The 22,008-nt window shown below is 46.0% G+C and overlaps 2 protein-coding genes across 2 annotated transcripts; one reads left to right on the top strand and one right to left on the bottom strand.

Moving 5' to 3' along the window:
* Nucleotides 1-918: 918 nt before the first annotated feature.
* On the bottom strand, nucleotides 919-3,235 carry DEFB135 (defensin beta 135). Its single transcript, XM_004046661.3, has 2 exons — nucleotides 3,107-3,235; nucleotides 919-1,088 (listed from the first exon to the last, which is right to left on the bottom strand). Exons 1-2 carry the CDS (start codon nucleotides 3,168-3,170, stop codon nucleotides 919-921), a joined length of 234 nt encoding a protein of 77 aa, XP_004046709.1. The 5' UTR covers nucleotides 3,171-3,235.
* Nucleotides 3,236-13,941: 10,706 nt separating this feature from the next.
* On the top strand, nucleotides 13,942-14,603 carry DEFB136 (defensin beta 136). The gene is made up of 2 exons (XM_004046660.4): nucleotides 13,942-13,996; nucleotides 14,422-14,603. Exons 1-2 carry the CDS (start codon nucleotides 13,942-13,944, stop codon nucleotides 14,601-14,603), a joined length of 237 nt encoding a protein of 78 aa, XP_004046708.2.
* Nucleotides 14,604-22,008: the final 7,405 nt, after the last annotated feature.

The raw sequence follows: 22,008 nt of genomic DNA on the forward strand, positions 1-22,008 counted from the left end.
AGGTACTCAGCTTCATTAGTCATCCATGCAACACAAATCAAACCCCATATGTCATCACTATATTCTCCCTAGAATATCTTTTTAAAGGCATAAAATACTAGATGTGGACAAGAATGTAAAGCAACAAGAATGCTCACACATTGTGGATGAGAGTATAAATTGGTACAACCAATTTGGAAAACAATCAGATGCTATGTATTTACTAAAACTGAATGTATGCATAGCCTGTGCCCTAGGAATTTCTCTCCTAGGTATATAACCCCCACAGAAATCCCTGCACCACAACCCTATTTATAAAAGTGAAAACTGGAAACTACAAATAAGACCATCTTCACTTACAATATTCAAATAAATTGTAATATCTTTCCCAATGTATTACAATATGCCATTGAGAAGGATAAACTACAATTACATGAAACAGATTAATAAACTTCACAAAAGTAATGTAGTGGGGAAGACGCCAGACACAAAGGAATACCTACAATTCCATTTATATAAAGTTCAAAAATAGATATCAGGGCCTTCCTATTAAAAGTCAGGCTAGGAAATATTTTGTGTGGAGTAGTGACTGGTAGTGCCTGGGATGTTGTAATATTCTTTTGGCGGGGCAGGATGCTGGTTACACAGGTGTGTTAAATTTGTGCAGTTCGTGAGGATGTTTACTCATGATTTGTACATTTTTTAATTGTATGTTATACTTCAAAAAGTTCTTAAGAGACTTTTAAGAAGCGATAAATTAATAAAAAGAAAAATACTCAATACAAGGAATTAGAGTATTTCTGTAACAGAGACAATAAATAGAAATACAGCAGACACAGGAACACTGATAGGCTAAAGCCATTGTTTTAATCGAATGGTGCAACTGAGAGGGATCTGGGTTCCCAGAGGAAATCAGCAACAGCTTTCTGGTACTCACAACTATTTCCCAGTCAGTATAGGTAAATATTTTGGGTTTACACAGCACAAATGTATAGTATCACACAAAATATGATATTGTTCATTTTTTAGACATTTTGGCCGGCAAGTACCTTGCAGTCGCCAACATGAAGCAAAGATTTTTTGTATGTAGACATTGGGTCCACTCCTACCTGCCAAGAGAAACAAAGGTTAATCCACAGTTAGTGTCCTGAAGTGTCATGTTGTCATGGATAAAATTAGACCTCAGACCATAGTTTTCACTTTTTAATAATGAATTAGACGCGATCAAAGATACTCAAGACATTTTATAGCTGGATGCCCCTTTTCAGTTGCTCTTACCTTGTTTTCCAGGGGCCCTATTATAAGCTATTATATGAATCCACAATTAGTTACATGAATTACTGATCAACTATGTGGAGTTAGCAGGACCCAGCATATTCAGCTTGAGACTATTTGCTTCAGAAAGAATATTCAGACATTGAAGTCATCCCAGGAGCCTGCAGAGGTCCCATACCAGGAGGCATGCAGGGTCTGGAATAGCTACCTGAGGCAGTTTGTGATTATCAAAGTGTCAGCATAAAGAAAGAAGGATCACTGAACTGGAATTTTAGAAGCCTGCAGTTCTACCCCTGTATTCCCCAATAACATTCTGCATGACTTTTTGTCAAGTGCTTAATCACAAGGTACTTAAGAAGTACTTTGCACCCATGGGAGAATGAGTGTGAAATGGTTTGAAATACCTGAGACAAATATGGAAATTTATTGCTAGTAATTTTTCTACACCTTAAGAACTGGGAGCCTCTGGAAACCAGAGGGTGGAGGAGGGGTAATAGGAAGGCAGTTTAAGAGGGTAAGGGTGGCCCTGAGTTGCCCCTACTGAATCACCTGCTCTTGCATGCTAAGTCTTATCAGTTTCTCCACCCAGGTGCCCCCATGAGTCCATGGATTGAAACTTTGTGGTGTGAAAATAATCAATGTGGTATGGTCAACGGCCATTAGCAGGCAAACTTGCCCACCATGAGCTCACTAGACCTCAGGCACCTTTCTGGGGACAAAGGAGTCCAGTAGAGACACATTGCAAAGTGTCGGAGGTCCCACCATGCAGGACATCAGCCATCATCTCAACATGGTCCTCATTCGTATCTGTCTTCGTTTTATTTTATTTTTTTAATTTTTATTTTTGAGATGAAGTTTCATGCTTGTTGCCCAGGCTGGAGTGCAATGGCACCATCTCAGCTCACTGCAATCTCCGCCTCCTGGGTTCAAGTGATCGTCTTTTCTCAGCTTCCCGAGTAGCTGGGACTGGTATGCGCCACCATGCCCGGCTAATTTTGTATTTTTAGTAGAGACGGGGTTTCACCATGTTGGCTAGACTGATCTCGAACTCCTGACCTCAGGTGATCCACTCGACTCAGCCTCCCAAAGTGCTTGGATTGCAGGCGTGAGCCACCGCGCCCAGCCTCATATCTGTCTTTTAAACACTTCACACTTGGTCCTTGAGTGATACACTTTATATATGAAGGTTTGAGGCAAAGGGTAGGGGCTCTCTGCTGACCCCAGAAAACCACAAGCAAAACAGTTTTGAGAACCTCCACTTTAGTGACTGAAGTAGACTCTTCTCATTATCACCAAGTTGCTGGCTTCTGTCCAGAGAATGTAAATTCTGACCTCTCAAACTGATGTTTCATAGGACCTCATCATGCTATAAGTTAGTGTAATACATCTTAACCAGCTGTGTCTGTGGATTCTGCTCAGCATAAAATTTACCTTGGCTTCTAAATGAGTGAAAAATAACATGGGTGGCTGACTGTAGAAGGCAAGTTCTAAGAGCCCTCAAAGAACCGTCTCCTTCTCATCCCCAAGTCCTCCCTATTCTTTGAAAGTCTCATCTTTTTGCTCTGCCCTACTTCTGCCAGTACCAACAGTCCAGCCTTCCCCTCAAACTTCACCAACTCCCCAAACCAAAATCCATAACCAGTTTCTTTTCTGAAGAGAGCTACCTCCTGTTCTATGTCCTTTGGATCTTTTCTCCATTCTCTGGACCAGCCCAGCATGTCCATCTCTGCTCACCTTCCTCCCTGTTGCAGCTTCCTTTATCCAAGTCCTGCCTTTTTCTCACTCTTGTAGAACCTCACACCTTTTTTCCCTTTACTATTCCTAATTCTACAAGGTGGGGACTCCATTTTACCTGGTGGAACATAGAAGAGTAAGTCAAGGACTACGAGGGCCAAGAGGACGCTCCTTGTGGCCATACCAATCAGCAAAGAAGCAGCTGCGACTCACGGGAGAGTCACTCTCTACGCAGCTTTGAAGAGACGGGGAGCTGCATGGCTAGTGAAACTTTTGGAACAAGAACATCTGCCTGCTCCACTGAGCAATCCAATCAGCAAAATGTCTGTTTGAACATGACATCCCTTCATTAAAGCACACTTCCTGGGTGCCACATGCATGCTAGCAACTGTATGAACACTGTGTACGCAGCCCTATTCTAGGCCCTGGTAGGGTGCTGTGTAGGTGTCTGTGTATCTTCATTGTACATCCACTCAAATGCCTATAGTGTGCAGAGAACCATAAGGCTGCCTTATACAGTTGACAAAGAGTTTGTTTTTTTTTTTCAACCTTACACACACACGAAGTCCAGGTAGGCATGATTCTCTCCATTTTAAAAACAAAAATAAAGAGCCTCAGGTAGAAGAAATGACTTTCCCAAGCTCACATAGATCCTAAATGGTAGCAACATGATTTATAAGCAGGCTTCCCTGACTCCTATATACAGAAGTACTAAAGTATGGCCTTGCCCAGTTCTGGTATAGCTGCAATGTCTTTAGGAAAATAAGAGCTCCTCAAAAACAGCATGGAAAAAGCAAGTCCCCATAACACCCGCAACATGACCCAGGGAAAAACACTGAGTCTATGGCTCCCCATTGAGCATATGCTGTGCGCCAGGTAATGGGGGGCAAAGAATTTATGACAAAATTCTTGCTTGGAGGGACTAAAGTCGACAGTGTTTGACAGTTTTTGAAGTGTTTTAAGTTTTTCAACAACTTTATCTGACACTGTATGAAGAACACAAAACCCAGAATCAGAAAGTCTTTCTGGTTTGGACTCTGCATGCAGTAGCTTGACAAGCTTTTAATAAAGCACGTACTTTACCTCACTGACCATCAGTTTTCTCACTTGGAAAGAAGGTTGTACACCTGGCCGGGTGCAGTTGCTCATGCCTATAATTCTAACATTTTGGGAGGCTGAGGAAGGTGGATTGCTTGAGCTCAGCAGTTCAAGACGAGCCTGGGCAACATGGCAAAACCCCATCTCTACAAAAAATGCGAAAATTAGCCAGGCATGATAGTGAGCACCTGTACTCCTAGCTACTCAGGAGGCTGAGGTGGGAGAATCACCTGAACCCAGGAGGTCAAGGCTGCAGTGAGCCACGATTGCACCACTGCACTCCAGCCTGGGTGACACAGTGAGACTCTGTCTCAAAAAAAAAAAAAAAAAAAAAAAAAAAAAGGTTGTACTCCATCAGTCCCACCTATCAGGAAGGCTTGTCGCAAGGCCAAATGAAGTAACTCTTAAGGACAGTCCTTTATAGAACATATATTTAAGAAACTGTTAGACTCACGTAACAGAAGAAGACATTTAAAACTATAGATAATGGCCAGGTGTGGTGGCATGTGCCTGTAATCGCAGCACTTTGGGAGGCCGAGGTGAGAAGATCGCTTGATGCCAGGCATTCAAGATCATCATGGGCAACATAGTGAGACCCCTTTCTCTAGTTAAAGAAATAAAACTAGAGATGTTGCTTCTCCAGCTAGAGAGTGAAATAGCCAGGACTAGGAACACAAGCTTCCCTCTCTCTGTCCCTGTTTTATTCACAAGAATGCATCAAATGTATGCCACTTCAGTGGACTCTTGTTTTGCAACTTCAGGATGTTTGTGATGTGGTTGAGATTGCACATCTGTGAAACACTCATAAAGAACTGCAGAGCGGAAAATCAGTAAATAGAGAAAGAATAGAGGACCTGAGTTTTGAGGAGCACAAAGAGAAAAGATTAAGCAAGCACAAATGCATTAAGGGACTCTCCTGAGACCCACTTTCCAACCTGCAGCATTAGGCACAGCCTGATTTGCACTCTCTCAGCTGCCATGGTCCTGATCTTCTGTTCTCCAAGAAACTCCCTCTGTCTCCATCTCAACCCTTCCCACTGTGCCATCCAGAACCACAGTTCTACTATAAACATACCTTCTACTTTATGTCTTCCCCAAGAACACTCTTCCATCTCTGTGTCTTGGCAAAATGCTAGGTCCTTCTCTAAGGACACTGCTTCCTGGCAGCCTTGGTGACTGGAAGCTGTTCATTGACCCAGGCTCCACACACCAGAGGACAAGTAAGCCCCACTTCACAATCTCCTGAACGACACCTGACATGATCCTGACACCGCCTTTCCCTCACCCTGTCCACATTTAATTGCTCATCGACATTCCGAGTTCTGCGTCTAACATACAGTTCACATTCGCCCATTTCTGTCTCCACCGCTGCCGCTGCATCCATGCCATCACTGTCTGTCACTAAACTCAGTAAATGGCCTCTTAAATGGCTCCCATATCATTTTTAAATATTTACCATTTATCCTATTTATCCTCCACTTGGTAACCAAAATGACCTTTTCATAAAAACTGAAATTGATTCATGCATTTGCGCTGTGGAAAACTCCTCAGGATGGCTTCCTTTTGGGTTCAAGTGGAAAGTTCTTAGCGTGGATACTGGCCTGGCCCCTGGCTTATCCCTCACCCAAGTCCTCTCATTTTTTCTGTCTCTCACTGCATTGCACCATACTGGCCTTCACTATCCCCAAACATGTTGACCTCAAAGCTTTCACATGTGCTCTTTGCACAGCCTGGAAATCTGTACCACTCACCTTCTCATCCTCACCTAACATTTAGTCTCATTTAGAGGGACAGTATCCGTCTGTTCCACAGAACGGAAGAAACCCAATAAAAATTAGGTTCTGTCTTGTAAATCACTCTCAAAGGACACTTTCTCATCCTGAGCATGTAGAATATTAGAATTTTATATTTGTACATTTGTTTTTCTTCGACATTTGCTTCCTCCACTTGACTACAAGCTCAATAAGAGCATGGACCACGTTCTGGCATATATGTGATATCAGATCGACAAAATCCAATTTTTTTGCTAAAAAAAAATGTGAGTTTTCTAGGACTGCCATAACAAAGTACTACAAGCCAAGTGGCTTAAACAACAGAAATGTGTTGTCTCATCGTTTTGGAGGTTAGAAATCTGAGATCATGTTGTTGGCAGGGTTGATTCCTTCAGAGGGCTGTCAGAAAAGGAACTGTTCCAGGCCTCCTGGCTTCTGATAGCCACTGCATTCCTTCGTTCTGGGTGGTATTCTCCTGTGTCTTCACATCGTCTTCTCTCTGTGTATATCTGTGTCTGTGTCCAACTTTGCCCTTCTTATAAGGACATAGTCATATTGAATTAGAGTCCACCCTAATGACCTCATCTTAACTTGATCTATGTAAAGACCCTATTTTCAACTCAGGTTGCATTCACAGGTGATGAAGGTTAGGACTTCAACATCTTTTGTGGGGTTACAATTCAACCCCTAACAAGTGGTCATCTTTGATCTTCCTGAGTAATCTCTATGACCCAAATGACGTCAAAGCAACCAACTCTTTTTCTAGAACACTAATTATTCTTCATTTTTCTTTCACCACATTTACCCAGAAGAAAAGCCATCTATAGAACTGCTTCTGCTCTCAGGCTTTTGAAAGCCACTAGAACAGATCACACGATTCCACAGGAAAGCTGAGTTTAGAAATTTGGTTGTTCTTTTTTTTTATACATTCTAGTCAACCTCAGATGCTATTTGCCCTCATCACTCCCCACCCCCATCCTACTCTCAGAAGAAGCTCTGGCTTCCTGTTTCACAGAGAAAATTGATGTCAGAGAATTTAAATTCACTTAACTTTGCACACAATTCCCATCAAAATGCCACCGTCATTCGTCACAGAACTAGAAAAAGCAATCCTAAAATCTATATGGAACCAAAAAAGAGCCCACATAGCTAAAGCAAGGCTAAGCAAAAAGAACAAATCTGGAGGCTCCACACACCAGGGGACAAGTAAACCCCACTTCACAATCTCCTGCCAGCCCCATACCATTTCCAGAATGATACCTGACATGATCCAGACACCGCCTTTCCCTCACCCTGTCCACATTGAATTGCTCATCAAACGTTCCCAGTTCTGCCTTCAGCATGCGTTTCACACTCGCCCATTTCCATCTCCACTGCTGCCACTGCATCCATGCCATCACCTCTTTCACCAAACTCAGTAAATGGCCTCTTAAATGGCTCCCATATCATTTTTAGATATTTACCATTTATCCTCCACTTGGTAACCAAAATGACCTTTTATAAAACTGAAATTGATTTATGCATTTGCCCTGTGGAAAATCCTTCAGGATGGCTTCCACCTGGCCCCACTCTTCACATGTCAGGACTATTACAATTCAAGGTGAGTTTTAGGTAGGGACATAGCCAAACCATATCAGCATCCTCTCCAAGTATTTGCTTCTTAAGATGATGTTCTTGTTCTGTATCACATCACAATCTTCCTGGATTGCTTTGTACCTTTCAGGCACATTGTCAGAGTCTTTTCCACAATTCCACCTCCCCTTTTCTTGCCATAAATGCTGATGTGAGGTTTGCTCCTCAATCTTATTTTCTTCTTACTCTTCTGAATCTCTCTTGTTGAATTCATTCATTTTTATGACTCTTTGACTTTTGATTCTAAAATTTATATATGCAATCTCAGTTCCTCTTTTAAACTTCCCAACTGTCTACTTGGCTGCTCCACCTAGACATCCTACAGGAAGCTCAAACTCAACCTATCCAAAACATTACTAATTGTTTTCTCATCCTTCCTCCCAAAACCTCTGGTGTTTCCAGTGAACTTCACCACTGAACCCACAAACTTCAATCAGAAACCTGGAAATTATCCTAACTACCTTTCTCTTTCTAAGTTCCACAGATATTAAAAATCAAGTATTTATTTATTTCTTATTGCTCTTGAGATGAATATTCTCCTTTTTACACTACTGCCAATACTCTTACTTTACTTCTCACTTGATCTTGGAGTCATAAAGCCTTGTAATGGGTCTCCATGACTTTGATTTTACAACACCATAAACCCATATTAAAACAAGTGTGGACTTGATTCCCCCAGCTTAAACTCCTAAGCACAGCATTAAAATACCCTTAGTGACATTATGCTAAGTGAAATAAGTCAAACACAGAAAGACAAATACTGCATAATCTTACTTATATGTGGAATCTAGAAAAGTCAAACTCAGAAGCAGGGAGAAGAATGGTGGTTACCAGAGGCTAGGGCCAGGAGTGCAGAGAGGGGAGATATTGGTCAAAGGGTGCAAAGTTTCATTTTGTCAAGACGCCTGAGTAAAGACATGGGACACTCTCCCTCTCCAGAAAAAAAGAACCAAAATTGTGAATTACACCTAGGATAGAACATCTATGAGAAAACTCCAGAGCTCAACAGAGAAGTCACGGGAAACACTGGAGGCATAGAAGGAGAAGGATGTGGGTTGGCTAGGATCCTGGAATGGCTCCCATCTGCTGGGAAAAGGTAAATGAGAGCCTCTCAGCGGTTCACATCTCCATCTCAGACTACTGTAACCCTAGCAACAGGACGGCTTTTTTCCCACTTGGGCCCTGAGATTAGTGTGGGTGGTGATCAGGATACCTCTCAAGGGCATTGCTCCACACAGGGAAGTCGTGTTGAGTTATACACATCCCCTGAGATCTAAGCGGGTGCAGCACAGTGCTATTCCAAGAGCCCAACCTCCACCAGACTGAATCCTGTCCTGGGAACCAACAGGCCCCACATCTCCACAGAGGAGAACCCCCACTGATATCCCCTGACGTCCACCCAGATGGCTGCAGTGGCTCGGCACTGGCTGAACACAGTGATGCTACAGAGTCCCCAGCACTTTAGCCCAAGTGGAGTACTACTCCCTGGGGAAAGGATGGTGCAGTGCACCCAGGAGACTCTCGCAGGGACAAAGGGAACCCTACTGCTAGCTTTCCAGAGCCTGACAGCTCCCGTCTGGGACTGTAAGAAGCAACCCTGCCCCCACCAGTAGAATGACATCTATGCTTGGGCTCACCCCCTAGGCCACTGCAGCAGCTGCTGGTCCTGCCAGGAGTCAAAACAAGTTGGTCTGAGAGCTGCCTCTCTGGGTCTGTGAATAACACCCCGCCCTCACTAGCAGTACAGCCCCTGTGCTCGAGCCCATATACAGAAGGTGGGGTCTCCTCCTTTACTCCCATGCACAACACTACAGCTGCTGCTGCTTCTACTGGCAGCCAATGCAAGTGAACCCAGGAGCTGCTTGTCTGGGTCTGTGAATAGCGACCACTCCCTGACCAGTAGCAAGGCCTTTGTGCTTGAGCTCACACGCAGAAGGCAGGATCCCTCCGCTGCCCTGAACAACACTGCAGCCAGGAGCTGAAGCAAGCACTACTCAGAGCCTGAGAATTTTCTGCTTAGGGCTATGGTCACCAACCTCATCCCTATCAGAAGCACATCCTCTGTGTTTTCGTTTGTGTTCTGAATACAGGCTCCCTCCCCGTATACACCATGGCAGCTACTGCTACTGCTAGAAATGAAGTGTGAACTCCCAGAGCCTGAGAGCTCCTTGCAAGGGACAGTTGATAGCAACCTTACCCATACCAGCAGCAGGATTGCTGTGCTCTAGCACAGCCTCTGAGGTCAGGCTCTCCACTCACCACCACAGATCACTCAGCCCCACCTACTACAGCCTACACTCCTGCACGCCACCAAAGCCTTGAGGTCATGCCCCCAGATACTGAGCACCCCATCTGAAGACTAGGAATTACCCGATCCATTCCACCATCTCTGGTCCTTGTACACTCCTTCTAGGGACCTGAAGATGGGCCCACCTAGCCTGCTGCCAACACCACCAACCATAGCCACCCACATGTGTTGCCTAGGAGCCTAGAGACTAGCCTACCAAGCCCATCATAGCCACCACTAACATTAGGAAGTGCACCTGGGAGCCTGAGTGTTATCCTGCACCACTGCTACCCTCACTCACACCATTCATGCTGCCCAGGGAACTGAGAACCTGCCCACCCATCCAGCCCTCCACTGCCACTGCCAGTACCAAGAAATCTGCCTGGAGTTGGCTCACCTGGACCTGCTAACACTGGTGCCCACATACACCATCCAGTGACCCAAGGTCAAGTATGCATCGTCTGTCATTTTCACTACAAGGGCTTGAGGACTGGCCAACCTGGCATCCCTATCCCCAGCAAAGCCTCACCAAAGCTTCCATTAGCAACTGCAGCCAAGCCACTGAGGAAATTACAGATACCACTGATGCTATTCACGGCCAAAGAAATCATGCAGAGACTATACTGCTGCACGCACCAAGAATCAAACACAATCAAATCCTACTAAAGGTAATAAATTGATTCACCTGGTTACACAGTCCCTTCCAGGCAGGTGCGTTTCTTGATCACTTGGGGCAACCAGATCTTATTCTTCTCTCTGAACCGTTCCAGGTGCAGAAAGTAATTCGTTTATTAATCTCTTGTCTAATTAGCTGGTATATGAAACCAGACGGACTCTTCCTGCTTTGGTTTGGGCTTGGGTTTTGGTCTGAAGTCATCTCTCAGAGCTTTAACCCTCACTCTAAGTCCTATCCCAATATAGTTAGAGGAACGTGCTGAATGAGTGGAGATACCTGAAGCAAGCCTCAGAAGAGCCAGAATTTAAGTCCAGCTTTGCCAGTAGCCTGAAGAACCAGAGGAATGTTATGTTCAGGCCCGTTATTCTTCTGGGTTGAAATCCCCCAGTTTTTAAGTAGTGGGAAGCAATATAGGAAGTCATTCTTACTTTCACCCTATAACTTCCCTCGGTTCTCCCATCAGTTCTACATGGCAAAGTAAAGCCCCAATCACCCCCCAGATCAATGGAGAGGTGTCCCCATCTCCTTCTGGAAATTATCTAGATCAATGGGAGAGGTGTCCCCACCTCCTTCTGGAAATTATAGGCTCTGGGATCCCCTCATCAGACATGAGAAACTACCTCTTTGCACTGAGTCTGATCTTCCTTTTGACATAAGTGATTCCACCTGAAGGGATAGGCGTGAGTTAAGCAGGGCCATGGGAATGTATCCCTGTCCTTCAGTAAGGCTGGCATCTTCAAGAACTCTCTAGGAATGAGCTGGGTATTAGGACAAAGATCCTCTAAAAGGACGATTGTCTAGGAAAATGCAGTGAGTCATCTTTAAACCATCTGCCTTGTGTTACTATGCTCTGTTATGAAACTTGGAGCTCTTGGTCAGAGCCCAGGACACTACCCCTCTCCACTTCCAGGCTCCCTAAGCCCCAGAGATTAACCAGGGAAGTTAAGGTATAGGAGCTCGGTGTACCCACTGGTATCTTCTGGGATTCATGGGATGGGGAGACAGGTCCTTGGGATTTTACTGTTCTCTAGGAAGCAGAATGTTTTCCAACTTTATTTCGTGTAAAGTGTTCATTACAGCATGAATACAAGATGTATTCAACCCACAAATACAACAGCCCACAGGCATTCAGGAGGTTGTACATCACAAAAGAGAAAAATCAAGACTAACAGCATAATGAACTGTTGTTTGGGGGAATTTGACCATCTGATGCTAAAATCTGTATGGAAATGAAAAGAACCAAAAATAGCCAAGACACTCACACACAAAAAAAAGATAAGTGGGAAGATTTGGCTCTGTTGGAGACAGACTCATACATAGATAGATAGATAGATAGATAGATAGATAGATAGATAGATAGATCTTATTTAAAAGTTTATTAACTTATGATAAAGCTATAGCAGTCAGACAGCATGGCATTAGTGCAAGTATAGACAAACAGAACAATAGAACAGATTAAGTTTCCCAGCATCAGACTCACGCATATGTGGAGCCTGATTTAAAACAAAGGAGGCACGGCTAGACAGGAGAGAAACAACAATCTTTTCAATAATTACAAAGGCGGCACAGCTAGACAGGAGAGAAACAACAATCTTTTCAATAATTACAAAGGCGGCACGGCTAGACAGTACAGAAACAACAATCTTTTCAATAATTACAAAGGCGGCACGGCTAGACAGGAGAGAAACAACAATCTTTTCAATAATTACAAAGGCGGCACGGGTAGACAGGAGAGAAACAACAATCTTTTCAATAATTACAAAGGCGGCGCGGCTAGACAGTACAGAAACAACAATCTTTTCAATAATTTTTGGTCTTGAAACAATTGGTTTTCCATAGGGGAAAAGAAAACTAAATAGGACCCCTAGTTTACACCATACACAGAAATCATCACAGGTGGTTATAGAGCTAAATGAGAAAGAAAAATAATAAAGAAAAAAGAAAGATAATATAGGGAATAGTTTTATGACCTGTGAGTAGGGAAAGATTAGTAAGCAAGAACCAGAAAATTAAGAATATGTGTGCTTACTGTATTGGCTGGGTGGGGTGGCTCATGCTTGTAATCCCAGCACTTTGGGAGGCTGAGGCAAGTGGATCCCCTGAGGTCAGGAGTTCCAGACCAGCCTGGCCAACATGGCAAAACCCCATCTCTACTAAAAATACAAAAATTAGCCAGGTGTGGTGGTGGGCACCTGTAGTCCCAGCTACTTGGGACGCTGAGGCAGGAGAATCGTTCGAACCCAGGAGGTGGAGGTTGCAGTAAGCCGAGTTTGGGCCACTGCACTCCAGCCTGGGTGATGAGCAAGACTGTGTCAAAAAATAATAATAATAATAATATTGAGTACCTACTGTATGGCAGTGTGCGTGCAAAGCATTTTATAAGATGTATCTCATTTCATCCTCAAAAAAAACCACGCAAAACCTTCCAATGCACTTTTTGAGGAGATCTTGAGGCTGAGATGCTAAATAATGCATCTGAGGGTGTAGGCCTGCAAAGCAGAGTGTAGCCAGGAACGCCATGCTCCACTGACACACCACACACAGCCCTGTGGTCGTTGGCTGCCTGCGTAAAAGCCTGCCTTAAGGGTCAGAACAAAATCAAAGTTAGTGTCACCTTCACTCTCAGACAACCCTTATCACCCCAAGAGAGACAGGCCTAAGGGCCCTTCTCCAGGGCTGAGTCTCTGTCACTCCAGAGAAGCCCTGTCTGGCTCCACTCGGGACACTGTGCGTCCAACCTTGAACACAGCACTGAACCGACTCTTCTAAGGGAGAGTTTCAACTCCTCAACTCCAAAAAAGAAATCTCTCCTAGAACCTTCAGAGTCCCCTAATCCTAGCCAACGTTTCATACCAGCCATTTGGAGGACAAAGTCCATCAGTGAACTTTTCCAGGACTTTTTTTTTTTTTTTGCAGTATCTGCCTTCAGCCAGGTAAATAAGTCAGCCACTAGACAAGGAAGCTGTCCCTTCTCCACTAGTTCTGAGCCCCTACCTTCTCTTGGTCAGGCCACTGGTTGACAACTTGAGAGACTCCGTGTGTTGGAACTGTCTTTCCAGGCTTAAATTCAGCCTGTGTTTCATAACACCGTTTCTCTGCACTGCTGAGCTTTCAGTGGTGCTCCAGAGGAAAGGAGAGACAAAGCAGACATTTTCACTGCCATGTTTATATCAAAATACATTTGAAGGCAGAGGGAAAGTGCTCAGGCATAGGCATGGGGATCCCGGTCTTTTCCCCTGTTCTGCTATCAGGAAACGTGACAGCCTTAGCTGAGTCTCTTGTTTTCCCGCGGTTTGTAGAAAAGGAGGTAGCACTGAAAGGCCAGGGCCTTTTCCTCCTCGAATTCTGCAGAACCCTGTGATCTCCTCAGTCTGCCCCTCCAGGAAGAGTGAGGCCAGGGTCCAGCCCCACCCAGCCCAGCCCAGCTCTATAAAGGAGCCTCCCAGGCAGCCACCACTGGGAGTTCCAACTCTGTGCCCTCTTCGGCCATGAACCTCTCTCTTTCTGCATTACTCTTCTTCCTAGTGATCTTACTGCCTTCAGGTAAGACAGTTGCGTGGGTCTGAACATAAAAGTGGGTGTTCCCAAAGATCGAGATGTTTAAAAATCCCTCTAACTATAAGCCCAGCAACAGGACACCAATATCAGATGGGCCAGCATGTTAGGGGCATGGTGAGCGGACCCCAGCTCCTACCCTGCTCTGCTGTTGCTGCAGCTGGAAGATCTGCCAGGGCACCGCGGAGGGGGGTGGATGTCATTGTGAACACAGATCGTGCAGCCACCCAGATTCCTATCTCCCTTGCAATGCCTCTGGCTACCCTGAGCTTTATCTGCCTTGCTGAGTTGTGATAAGAGGTGAGGTAAATCACAACTAACAAGCCATCAACCAGGAGGTGATGGCAAGCCTAGGATTTCTCCCAGCCTCATTAAGATTGATTTTTCTTTTCTGTGGTCTCTCCCCGCTTCAGGAAAAGGTATGTTTGGGAATGATGGAGTCAAAGTTCGCACCTGCACTAGCCAGAAAGCCGTATGTTTCTTCGGGTGTCCGCCAGGATACAGGTGGATTGCGTTCTGCCACAATATTCTGTCTTGCTGTAAAAATATGACACGTTTTCAACCCCCGCAAGCCAAAGATCCATGGGTTCATTAAAAGGATATGTGAATGGCTCAAAGTACTGAACTCCTAATCTGTGTGTAAGGATCTTAGAGCTCGTAAGTGAGCCATGGGCAGAAATGAGGACCACATTCTGACAATTTACTGGCAAAATTCCAGAAACATTTTGTAAAGGCAGCACTGCCATGAAATGCATCCCCTGTTATTTTTCCTACCCTCCCATCTCCAATCACTCATTCCTCTTTCAAATTCAAATTCAGGCCAGGCGCAGTGGCTCAGGCCTGCCCGCCTGTAATCCCAACACTTTGGGAGGCTAAGGTGAGCGGATCACTTGAGGTCAGGAGTTTGTGACCAGCCTGGCCAACATGGTGAAACCTCATCTCTACTAAAAATACAAAAATCTGCCGGGTGTGGTGGGTGCATGTAATCCTAGCTATTCAGGAGGCTGAGGCAGGAGAATTGCTTGAACCCGGGAGATGGAGGTTGCATTGAGAAGAGATCACGACACTGCACTCCAGCCTGGACAACAGAGTGAGATTCCGTCTCAAAAAATAATAATAAAAATTCAAATTCTATTGATTAATACAAATTCACAGGCCCAAGCGATGATATATTCTGGCCATAGAAACAAAACCTAACCACGCACCAGTCACACATTTGAGTGGTTTACATCTATTAGGGAACTTACTCCACACAATAAAATCTACAAATTCTCCCATTTGGCAGATGAAGAATATTTTGCAAGGTCACACGACAAGAGTTAGTCCCAGGTTTAAATCCACAGAGTCTGCACGCAGTGTCTTGAGTGTAAAGTTGCACCACCTCTCCGTTAGTAAGCATGGGAATCAAGCTAGATTGTGGTTCCAATGAGGAGGCAAGAATCCAACTAGACCCCCTGAATGGCAAGACCCTCAGTGCTCATCCTGTGGTTTAAAGCCATCATGCTTCTGGTTGCCAAGTTGCTTTCATGGCTCCGTACTCAGTAGCTTTCATGAGTCACGATCGGTGTCACCCTAAAATCCCACACACCGAACATGCTACTTTCACCACTGCGGTGACACACTGGACCATACACCCATTCCAAACCTGCAGCTGTCTGAAGGCAGCACTGTCCAACAGCACGTGCTCACCGTCCACTCCAGGGTTCCCACCTGGAGGCAGAGGCCTCGGGTCTGCATTGAGACCCTCCTCATTCTCTACTAAGAAAAGAGAAGGGTAGCTGAGTTTTGGATCTCCCTTCTCCTCAAACGTGCCTGGCAGGCACACTCTGAAAGTCTGCACCGAATGCTAAGCAGGGGTGAGCCGACTGCTCAGAGCCCAGCCTCAACATTAATCACCCAAATTCCAGCAAAGAAGAAAAATCAGAGATCATCGTGGTCCACGAGGCGAGCCTCTGAGGGTATCATGCTTCAGCTGATCCCTTCGGGTCTGTGAGTGTGTCTACAGTGGTCCTGTGGCATCAGACCACCTGCACGTGCTCATTTCAAACCACCCCCTTATCAAAAAACAAACAAACAAACAAACAAACAGGGAAGGACATTGCAAAAGTTCACAAAACAATATCAATGCAATGAAATTAACATAAAAATAGAAAATAAAAGAGAAAACTGGGCGAAGGGAAACAGCAGATATTCTTTCACCACATGTCAAAAGGATCTAATGCTCAAAAAAGCCAAAAACTCCAACCCTTTTCTTGCAGTTTCTAAGGCCATGGTCACTCCAGCCTGGTGGAGATGCTGCTCTAAGTTTGACAGTGGGGTGCAGAAAAGACACAACTCTCTCCAGCAGCATTCAGAGAGGACTGAAACGTTTACAATTACTTTTGCTGAAAACCCACACAAGAAACAAGAATACTAAATTATCACACACAAACAGCATAATGCATTGACCCTGTAGCCCACTGGGTGTGGACTTTGAGTCAGTGGGCAGCGTCTCTGAGGGGGCCACAGGTGTCAGTCTCACTCTCCAAGTCCCAGGGCACCCATGAGGAGGGTCCAACATTTAGGCTTAGAGACCTATATCCCCAGAAATTTTACTGGAGTGAATGACAGAATCACATGGGTGCCATTGAGATATCAGTTCGTCCCGGTGCAGCAAACTGTTTCAGGGCCATGATTGGACAGAACAGCCCTGCAGAGCCCCCTTGGTTTATGGGCACGTCTCACATCTATTCTGTGGGGGTAAGATGTATTCCCAGTACACTCTCTGTATGCTTAAGACATCCAGAGTTAATGTCTGTTACTTGAAACCAGAAATCTGGCCAGGTGCGGTGGCTCACGCCTGTAATCCCAGCACTTTGGGAAGCCAAGGTGGGCAGATCATCTGAGGTCAGGAGTTTGATACTAGCCTGGCCAACATAGTGAAACTTCATCTCTACAAAAATACAAAAACTAGCTGGGCTGGTCTCAAACTCCTGACCTCAGGTGATCCATCCACCTCGACCTTCCAAAGTGCTGGGATTACAGGTAGACCCACCACATCTGGCCAAATCACATATTTTCAAAAGTACTCAGCTGTCAAATAATAATCACTGAGGACTCCCCATCCTGTGTCTGTCAAGTTATATTAAAGGGTTCAGATCTGGAGCCACGGCACTTTTCCAAAAGCCAGCATCTCTGCCTTTCAAGATCCACGTATGCAGAAGCTCAGTTTTGTTCAACAAACGTCAGACTCCTCGTACCACCCAGTTCCTGATTTTGCATCTCAAGAACTCCAAAAACCATGCTGGAAATAACCATTTTTAGTGGAATGAACAAGTGGGATGAGAGGAGTGAAAAGGAGAGGGAGCTGTTGTATTATTGCCTCTGTGGAGCCCTTCTAGAAACCAGTTCAAGTTCTCCCTCTGGTCATTGGTCTGGAGGTGAGGGGACCTGAGAAGAGCAATCAACTTCTGCACAACAGAACCAGGTCATGTTGTGTCCCCCGAGATCATTATGATGTCCACCATCACTGAGATGGTGTCAGACCCTAAGAAAGGAAGGATTCTTTTAGCAAGACTAGCTGTCCCTACCACTGGATGTTCAGAGATCCCGAATAACAGCAGAGGTCTCATCAGTTTCCTGAAATTGGCCTTTGGCAGGGAGCACATATCTCCCATCTCCACGATAACCACCCACTGTGCTGGGCCCATGCCCAGACATCCCAGCAGATGGGACTGAGCATGGCATGGCTGGTGGGTCACAGGCAGACCCTGAGGTTCAGGCCTGGCCTATTGGAAAGTATGGTCAGCCACAGCGGTATAGAAGCCAAATTCCCTTCCTTCTTTTCCCCGACCGTCGAGCAATAGTGAGCTCCACCTGTCAGATCCAGGTGGTGTGTTATCCCCACAAAATCTAGGTGGAAGCCTCTGCTGCTCAGGCCTTCTCCGCTAGCACCAGCAGAGAGCTTCTGACCCGATCAGGCAGGAAAGCCTGGAGTCAACCTGTTGCGACAATAGTGCCTTCTTTATCTGCTGGTGCTTTGGTTTGGGGACACGGACAGCTTTTTTCTCAAATTATGAGATATCCCAGCTCTTCTTAGCCCACTCATCTGCTTCTGAGGACAAAAGCAATTCCATCGCACAGAGTTGATGGGAGTAGCAGTTCCTTAAGCTCCCTCCAAAAGATACCTGATTGCTTCACATTGCAGCATATTTCACAAGCCGTGCCAACCCTCACAGTTAGGGGTTTAAGCAGGCAATGCCAATGGCCACATGCTGAAGGGACAATGACAGTATTCTAGACCTCAGTTATGGCTTCTTTTTTTCTTCTTTTTTGAGATGGAGTCTCGCTTTGTCGCCAGGGTGCAGTGCAGCGGTGCGATCTTGGCTCACTGCAACCTCCACCTCCCAGGTTCAAGCAATTTTCCTGCCTCAGCCTCCTGAGTAGCTGGGACTACGGGCAAGAGCTACCACGCCCAACTATTTTTTTTGTATTTTTAGTAGAGAAGGGGATTCACTGTGTTGGCCAGGCTGGTCTTGAGCCCCTGACCTCAAGTGATCCACCGGCCTCGACCTCCCAAAGTGCTGGGATTACAGGCATGAGCCACTGCGCCCAGCCTACATCATGGCTTAACTCAGGCTGGAGCCAGGACGAGTGTGCAATACAGGAGCAATTGACTGTGAGCATGAGGTGTTCAGATGGATTCCTCGCCCTGATTCCTGAGGTTGTATGTGAGGAAGTCTTCCAATCTTATTCTCTAAAATTGGAGCAAATTGGCCGGGCACGGTGGCTCACACCTGTAATCCTAGCACTTTGGGAGGCCGAGGTGGGCAGATCACAAGGTCAGGAAATCGAGACCATCCTGGCTAACACGGTGAAACCCCATCTCTACTAAAAATACAAAAAATTAGCCAGGTGTGGTGGCGGGCACCTATAGTCCCAGCTATTCCGGAGGCTGAGACAGAGAATGGCGTGAACCCAGGAGGCAGAGCTTGCAGTGAGCCGAGATCACACCACTGCACTCCATCCAGCCTGGGCGACAGAGCGATATTGTCTCAATAAAAAAAAAAAAAAAAATGGAGCAAATTGGCTGGGTGCAGTGGTTCATGCCTGTAATCCCAGCACTTTGGGAGGCCAAGGCGGGCAGATCACGAGGTCAGGAGTTCAAGACCAGCCTGGCGAATATGATGAAATTCCATCTCTACGAAAAATACAAAAATTAGCCGGGCGTGGTGGCAGGTGCCTGTAATCCCAGCTACTTGGGAGGCTGAAGCAGGAGAATCACTTGAACCCAGGAAGCAGAGGCTGCAGTGAGCTGAGACGGCACTACTGCACTCTAGCCTGGGTGACAAAGCAAGACTCCGTCTCGAAAAAAAATATTGAAGCAGATTACTCAACTAATTGCCAACCCATCAGGGGACCTGATAGTGTAAAATCTTTCATAACTAAAGTACAGGTGTAAAAACTAACATTCAGAGCAGGCAAGACATTTTCCCAGGACCACACAACTCATCAGTGTGCAAAACTGGGATTCAAACACAGATCTAGCCACTCCCTTTCTGCTTCCTGATCTGTAACATGAAGCCTCAGTCTCTCTCAGAGCACTGCTGGAACAGGAAGGGGAAGAGGTGAACTGCAACTTTCTGGAGATGTGGAGTCAGGTTAGAAAAGCATGGGTCAGGATGTCAGGAGAAATTCTCCCTTCAAACCGGACCATGAGGCAGGGATCCTCAAGCTCATAGCCTGGGACTGTGACAGGACCTGACAGGTTGAACCTCGTCTGAGAAATTCCCTTCCCAGTATCTGGGCAGGAGATCTCTAGCTTCTGTCTGGTTTCCCCCACAGGTTAGCACTGCTCAGCTCTGCTCAACTGGGGAGCTAGACAAGAGAGGAACTGAGAAGAAGGAGACGCTGCAGAAGAAACTGACCTTTCTTTCAACTGCCCTGGAGTTAGCTCACTCCCAGAGGGATAAAAGACCTTGAATCAAAGTCTTTCGGCTGCATTTGATGGTGCTTTTCCTCCCACAACCTCAGGGGCAGGCTGACTCCCGGGTGCCTGGCCGGCTCCAACCTGAGTCCTGACAGGTGCAACCTGTATCTTGATGGCCTTCAATGGGCCTGGAAAAGGGCAGAAGGAGTACAAATGTTGCTGGTGTCTCAGGTCTCTTTCACAGACCAAAACCTCCCTGGAGTAGGGAAAGGCGTTTATTGGATTTGGCAGAATATCGAAAGCCTTACACCCTCTCCGTGTACAGTCACGAGGCCCTGTCATCTGCAGCTGGGCCTCCTGACACTGAGCAGGTGTTCTGTGTAGAGTGCGCCCTTCACACACACCAGAAATCAGTGGCTTTCTGACTTTACGAGCAGATGTCTTGTGGGCTTGGTAATCACAACCTAAATGGCTTCTAGGGAATGCAGCCAAATCAACTTTCTGAACTTCTATTTGCTGGGTTTGTTTCATCTCAAATGCTGAGAACTGTGAGCCAGGCCCAAATATAAAAGCCCCTTGGGGCTGAGTGCAATGGTTCATGCCTGCAATCCCAGCACTTTGGAACTCCGAAGTGGGGCGGGTTGCTTGAGCACAGGCGTTTAAGGCCAGCCTGGGCAACACGGCGAAACCCCGTATCTACAAAAAATACAAAACTTAGCCAGGTGTGGTGGCTCGCACCGGTACTCCCAGCTACTCAGGAGGCTGAGGTGGGGGGATCACTTGAGCCTGGGGAGACTGAGGCTGTAGTGAGCCATGATCGCACCACTGTGCACAGCCTGGGTGAGACACCAAGACCCTGTCCCAAAAATTAAAATTTAAAAAGCCCCTCAGGAAACCCAGCCTAATATTACTGAAAGTACTTGTGCTTTTCTTCACCTTTGCTCTAGGGGAATCTAAAATCCCTCCCAGTTCTGCAATTCCCTGCTGTGGGCTCAGAAGCCTTAGTTATTCTGGAAGCAGCAAGAGGTTCATTTTAGGCCAAAATCTATTTATTCTTCTCTCAATGTCTTTCAAAGGAAAATGGAAAGTAATGCAATGCTCCACATCTTCACTGAGGAAGAACATGATGTTTCCCCTTCGTTTTTCTAAAAGCAATGCTGCTTAGGCAAGTGTCTAAGCCATGAAGATCCTACCCTCACTCTCGCTCTCCTTCTCTTAGTCCTCTCTGTCTCACGTAAAGCAGACTCTTTGGAGGATACACAGAGTAATTACAAATAAATACTGGGTTGTGCTGGCCCAGGGTATGCTGACTTTCTGCTCAGCCCATGGCAAACCACCATGGCTAAGAACTCGTTCTCCACACCCCTCTACCCGCTTAGCCCGGGCAGCATCCTGACCTGTGCCTGCAGGACACCTGGTGTGGGATTCAAGAAATATCCGATGACAGAGTGCATGAGAGGCAGTAGGGACAGGGCAAGCAGGGAGCACATGCTGCTCCCACGGCCGCTGGCTGCCTGTCCTGGGAACAGGGGCCTGGGATGCCACCCAAATGTCATCCATGGGCACAGGACCATGGGCTGGTTGTGAGTGGGCTTTAGTATTGAACAGCTGGATCTCAAACCTGATTCTTCCTGAGCCACTGATTAGCTGGATGGTTATGAACGAGTCATTTAACCTCTATCAGCTTCAATGTGCTCTTCCCTAAGACAGGGATAATAAGAGAAGTTAATTCACAGGACTGTTGGGAGGATTAGGTGAGCTTAAAAAGTACTGAGCATGGCGGTTGGCAAATAGCAAGTGCTCGATGAGTATTAACCAGTAAATAAGCACTCAGCAGGTAGTAGCTGTCGCTGCTGCTGCTGCTGCTGTTATTTGGAAGTGGGTTTTGCCTTCTAATACTTGCCGAATTATCTTCCCGCTGCGCCACATCAATGGCACGACGGGTTAGGGCAGCCACCTCCAGTGCCCCATAGGCTCAGATTCACTAACAGTTAGAAGGACCTGTTCCTAGATGTACCCATTAATGGACAGGAGAGTCTGCGGCCCGCCCATTAGGGAGAGAGTTCCCACAGCCATCCTGTGTTCCCAGTCA

The sequence above is a fragment of the Gorilla gorilla genome, chromosome 7 (genome assembly GCF_029281585.2).
Source record: "Gorilla gorilla gorilla isolate KB3781 chromosome 7, NHGRI_mGorGor1-v2.1_pri, whole genome shotgun sequence".
Lineage (NCBI taxonomy): Eukaryota > Metazoa > Chordata > Mammalia > Primates > Hominidae > Gorilla > Gorilla gorilla.

What these genes read in the sequence shown, in the direction of transcription:
- DEFB135 (XM_004046661.3), bottom strand. Translation starts at nt 3,170, where the DNA reads ATGGCCACAAGGAGCGTCCTCTTGGCCCTCGTAGTCCTTGACTTACTC. An exon ending in ACTCTTCTATGTTCCACCAG is followed by an intron (nt 1,089 to 3,106) that starts GTAAAATGGAGT and finishes TTCTCTTGGCAG; the next exon opens with GTAGGAGTGGACCCAATGTC.
- DEFB136 (XM_004046660.4), top strand. Translation starts at nt 13,942, where the DNA reads ATGAACCTCTCTCTTTCTGCATTACTCTTCTTCCTAGTGATCTTACTG. An exon ending in AGTGATCTTACTGCCTTCAG is followed by an intron (nt 13,997 to 14,421) that starts GTAAGACAGTTG and finishes TCCCCGCTTCAG; the next exon opens with GAAAAGGTATGTTTGGGAAT.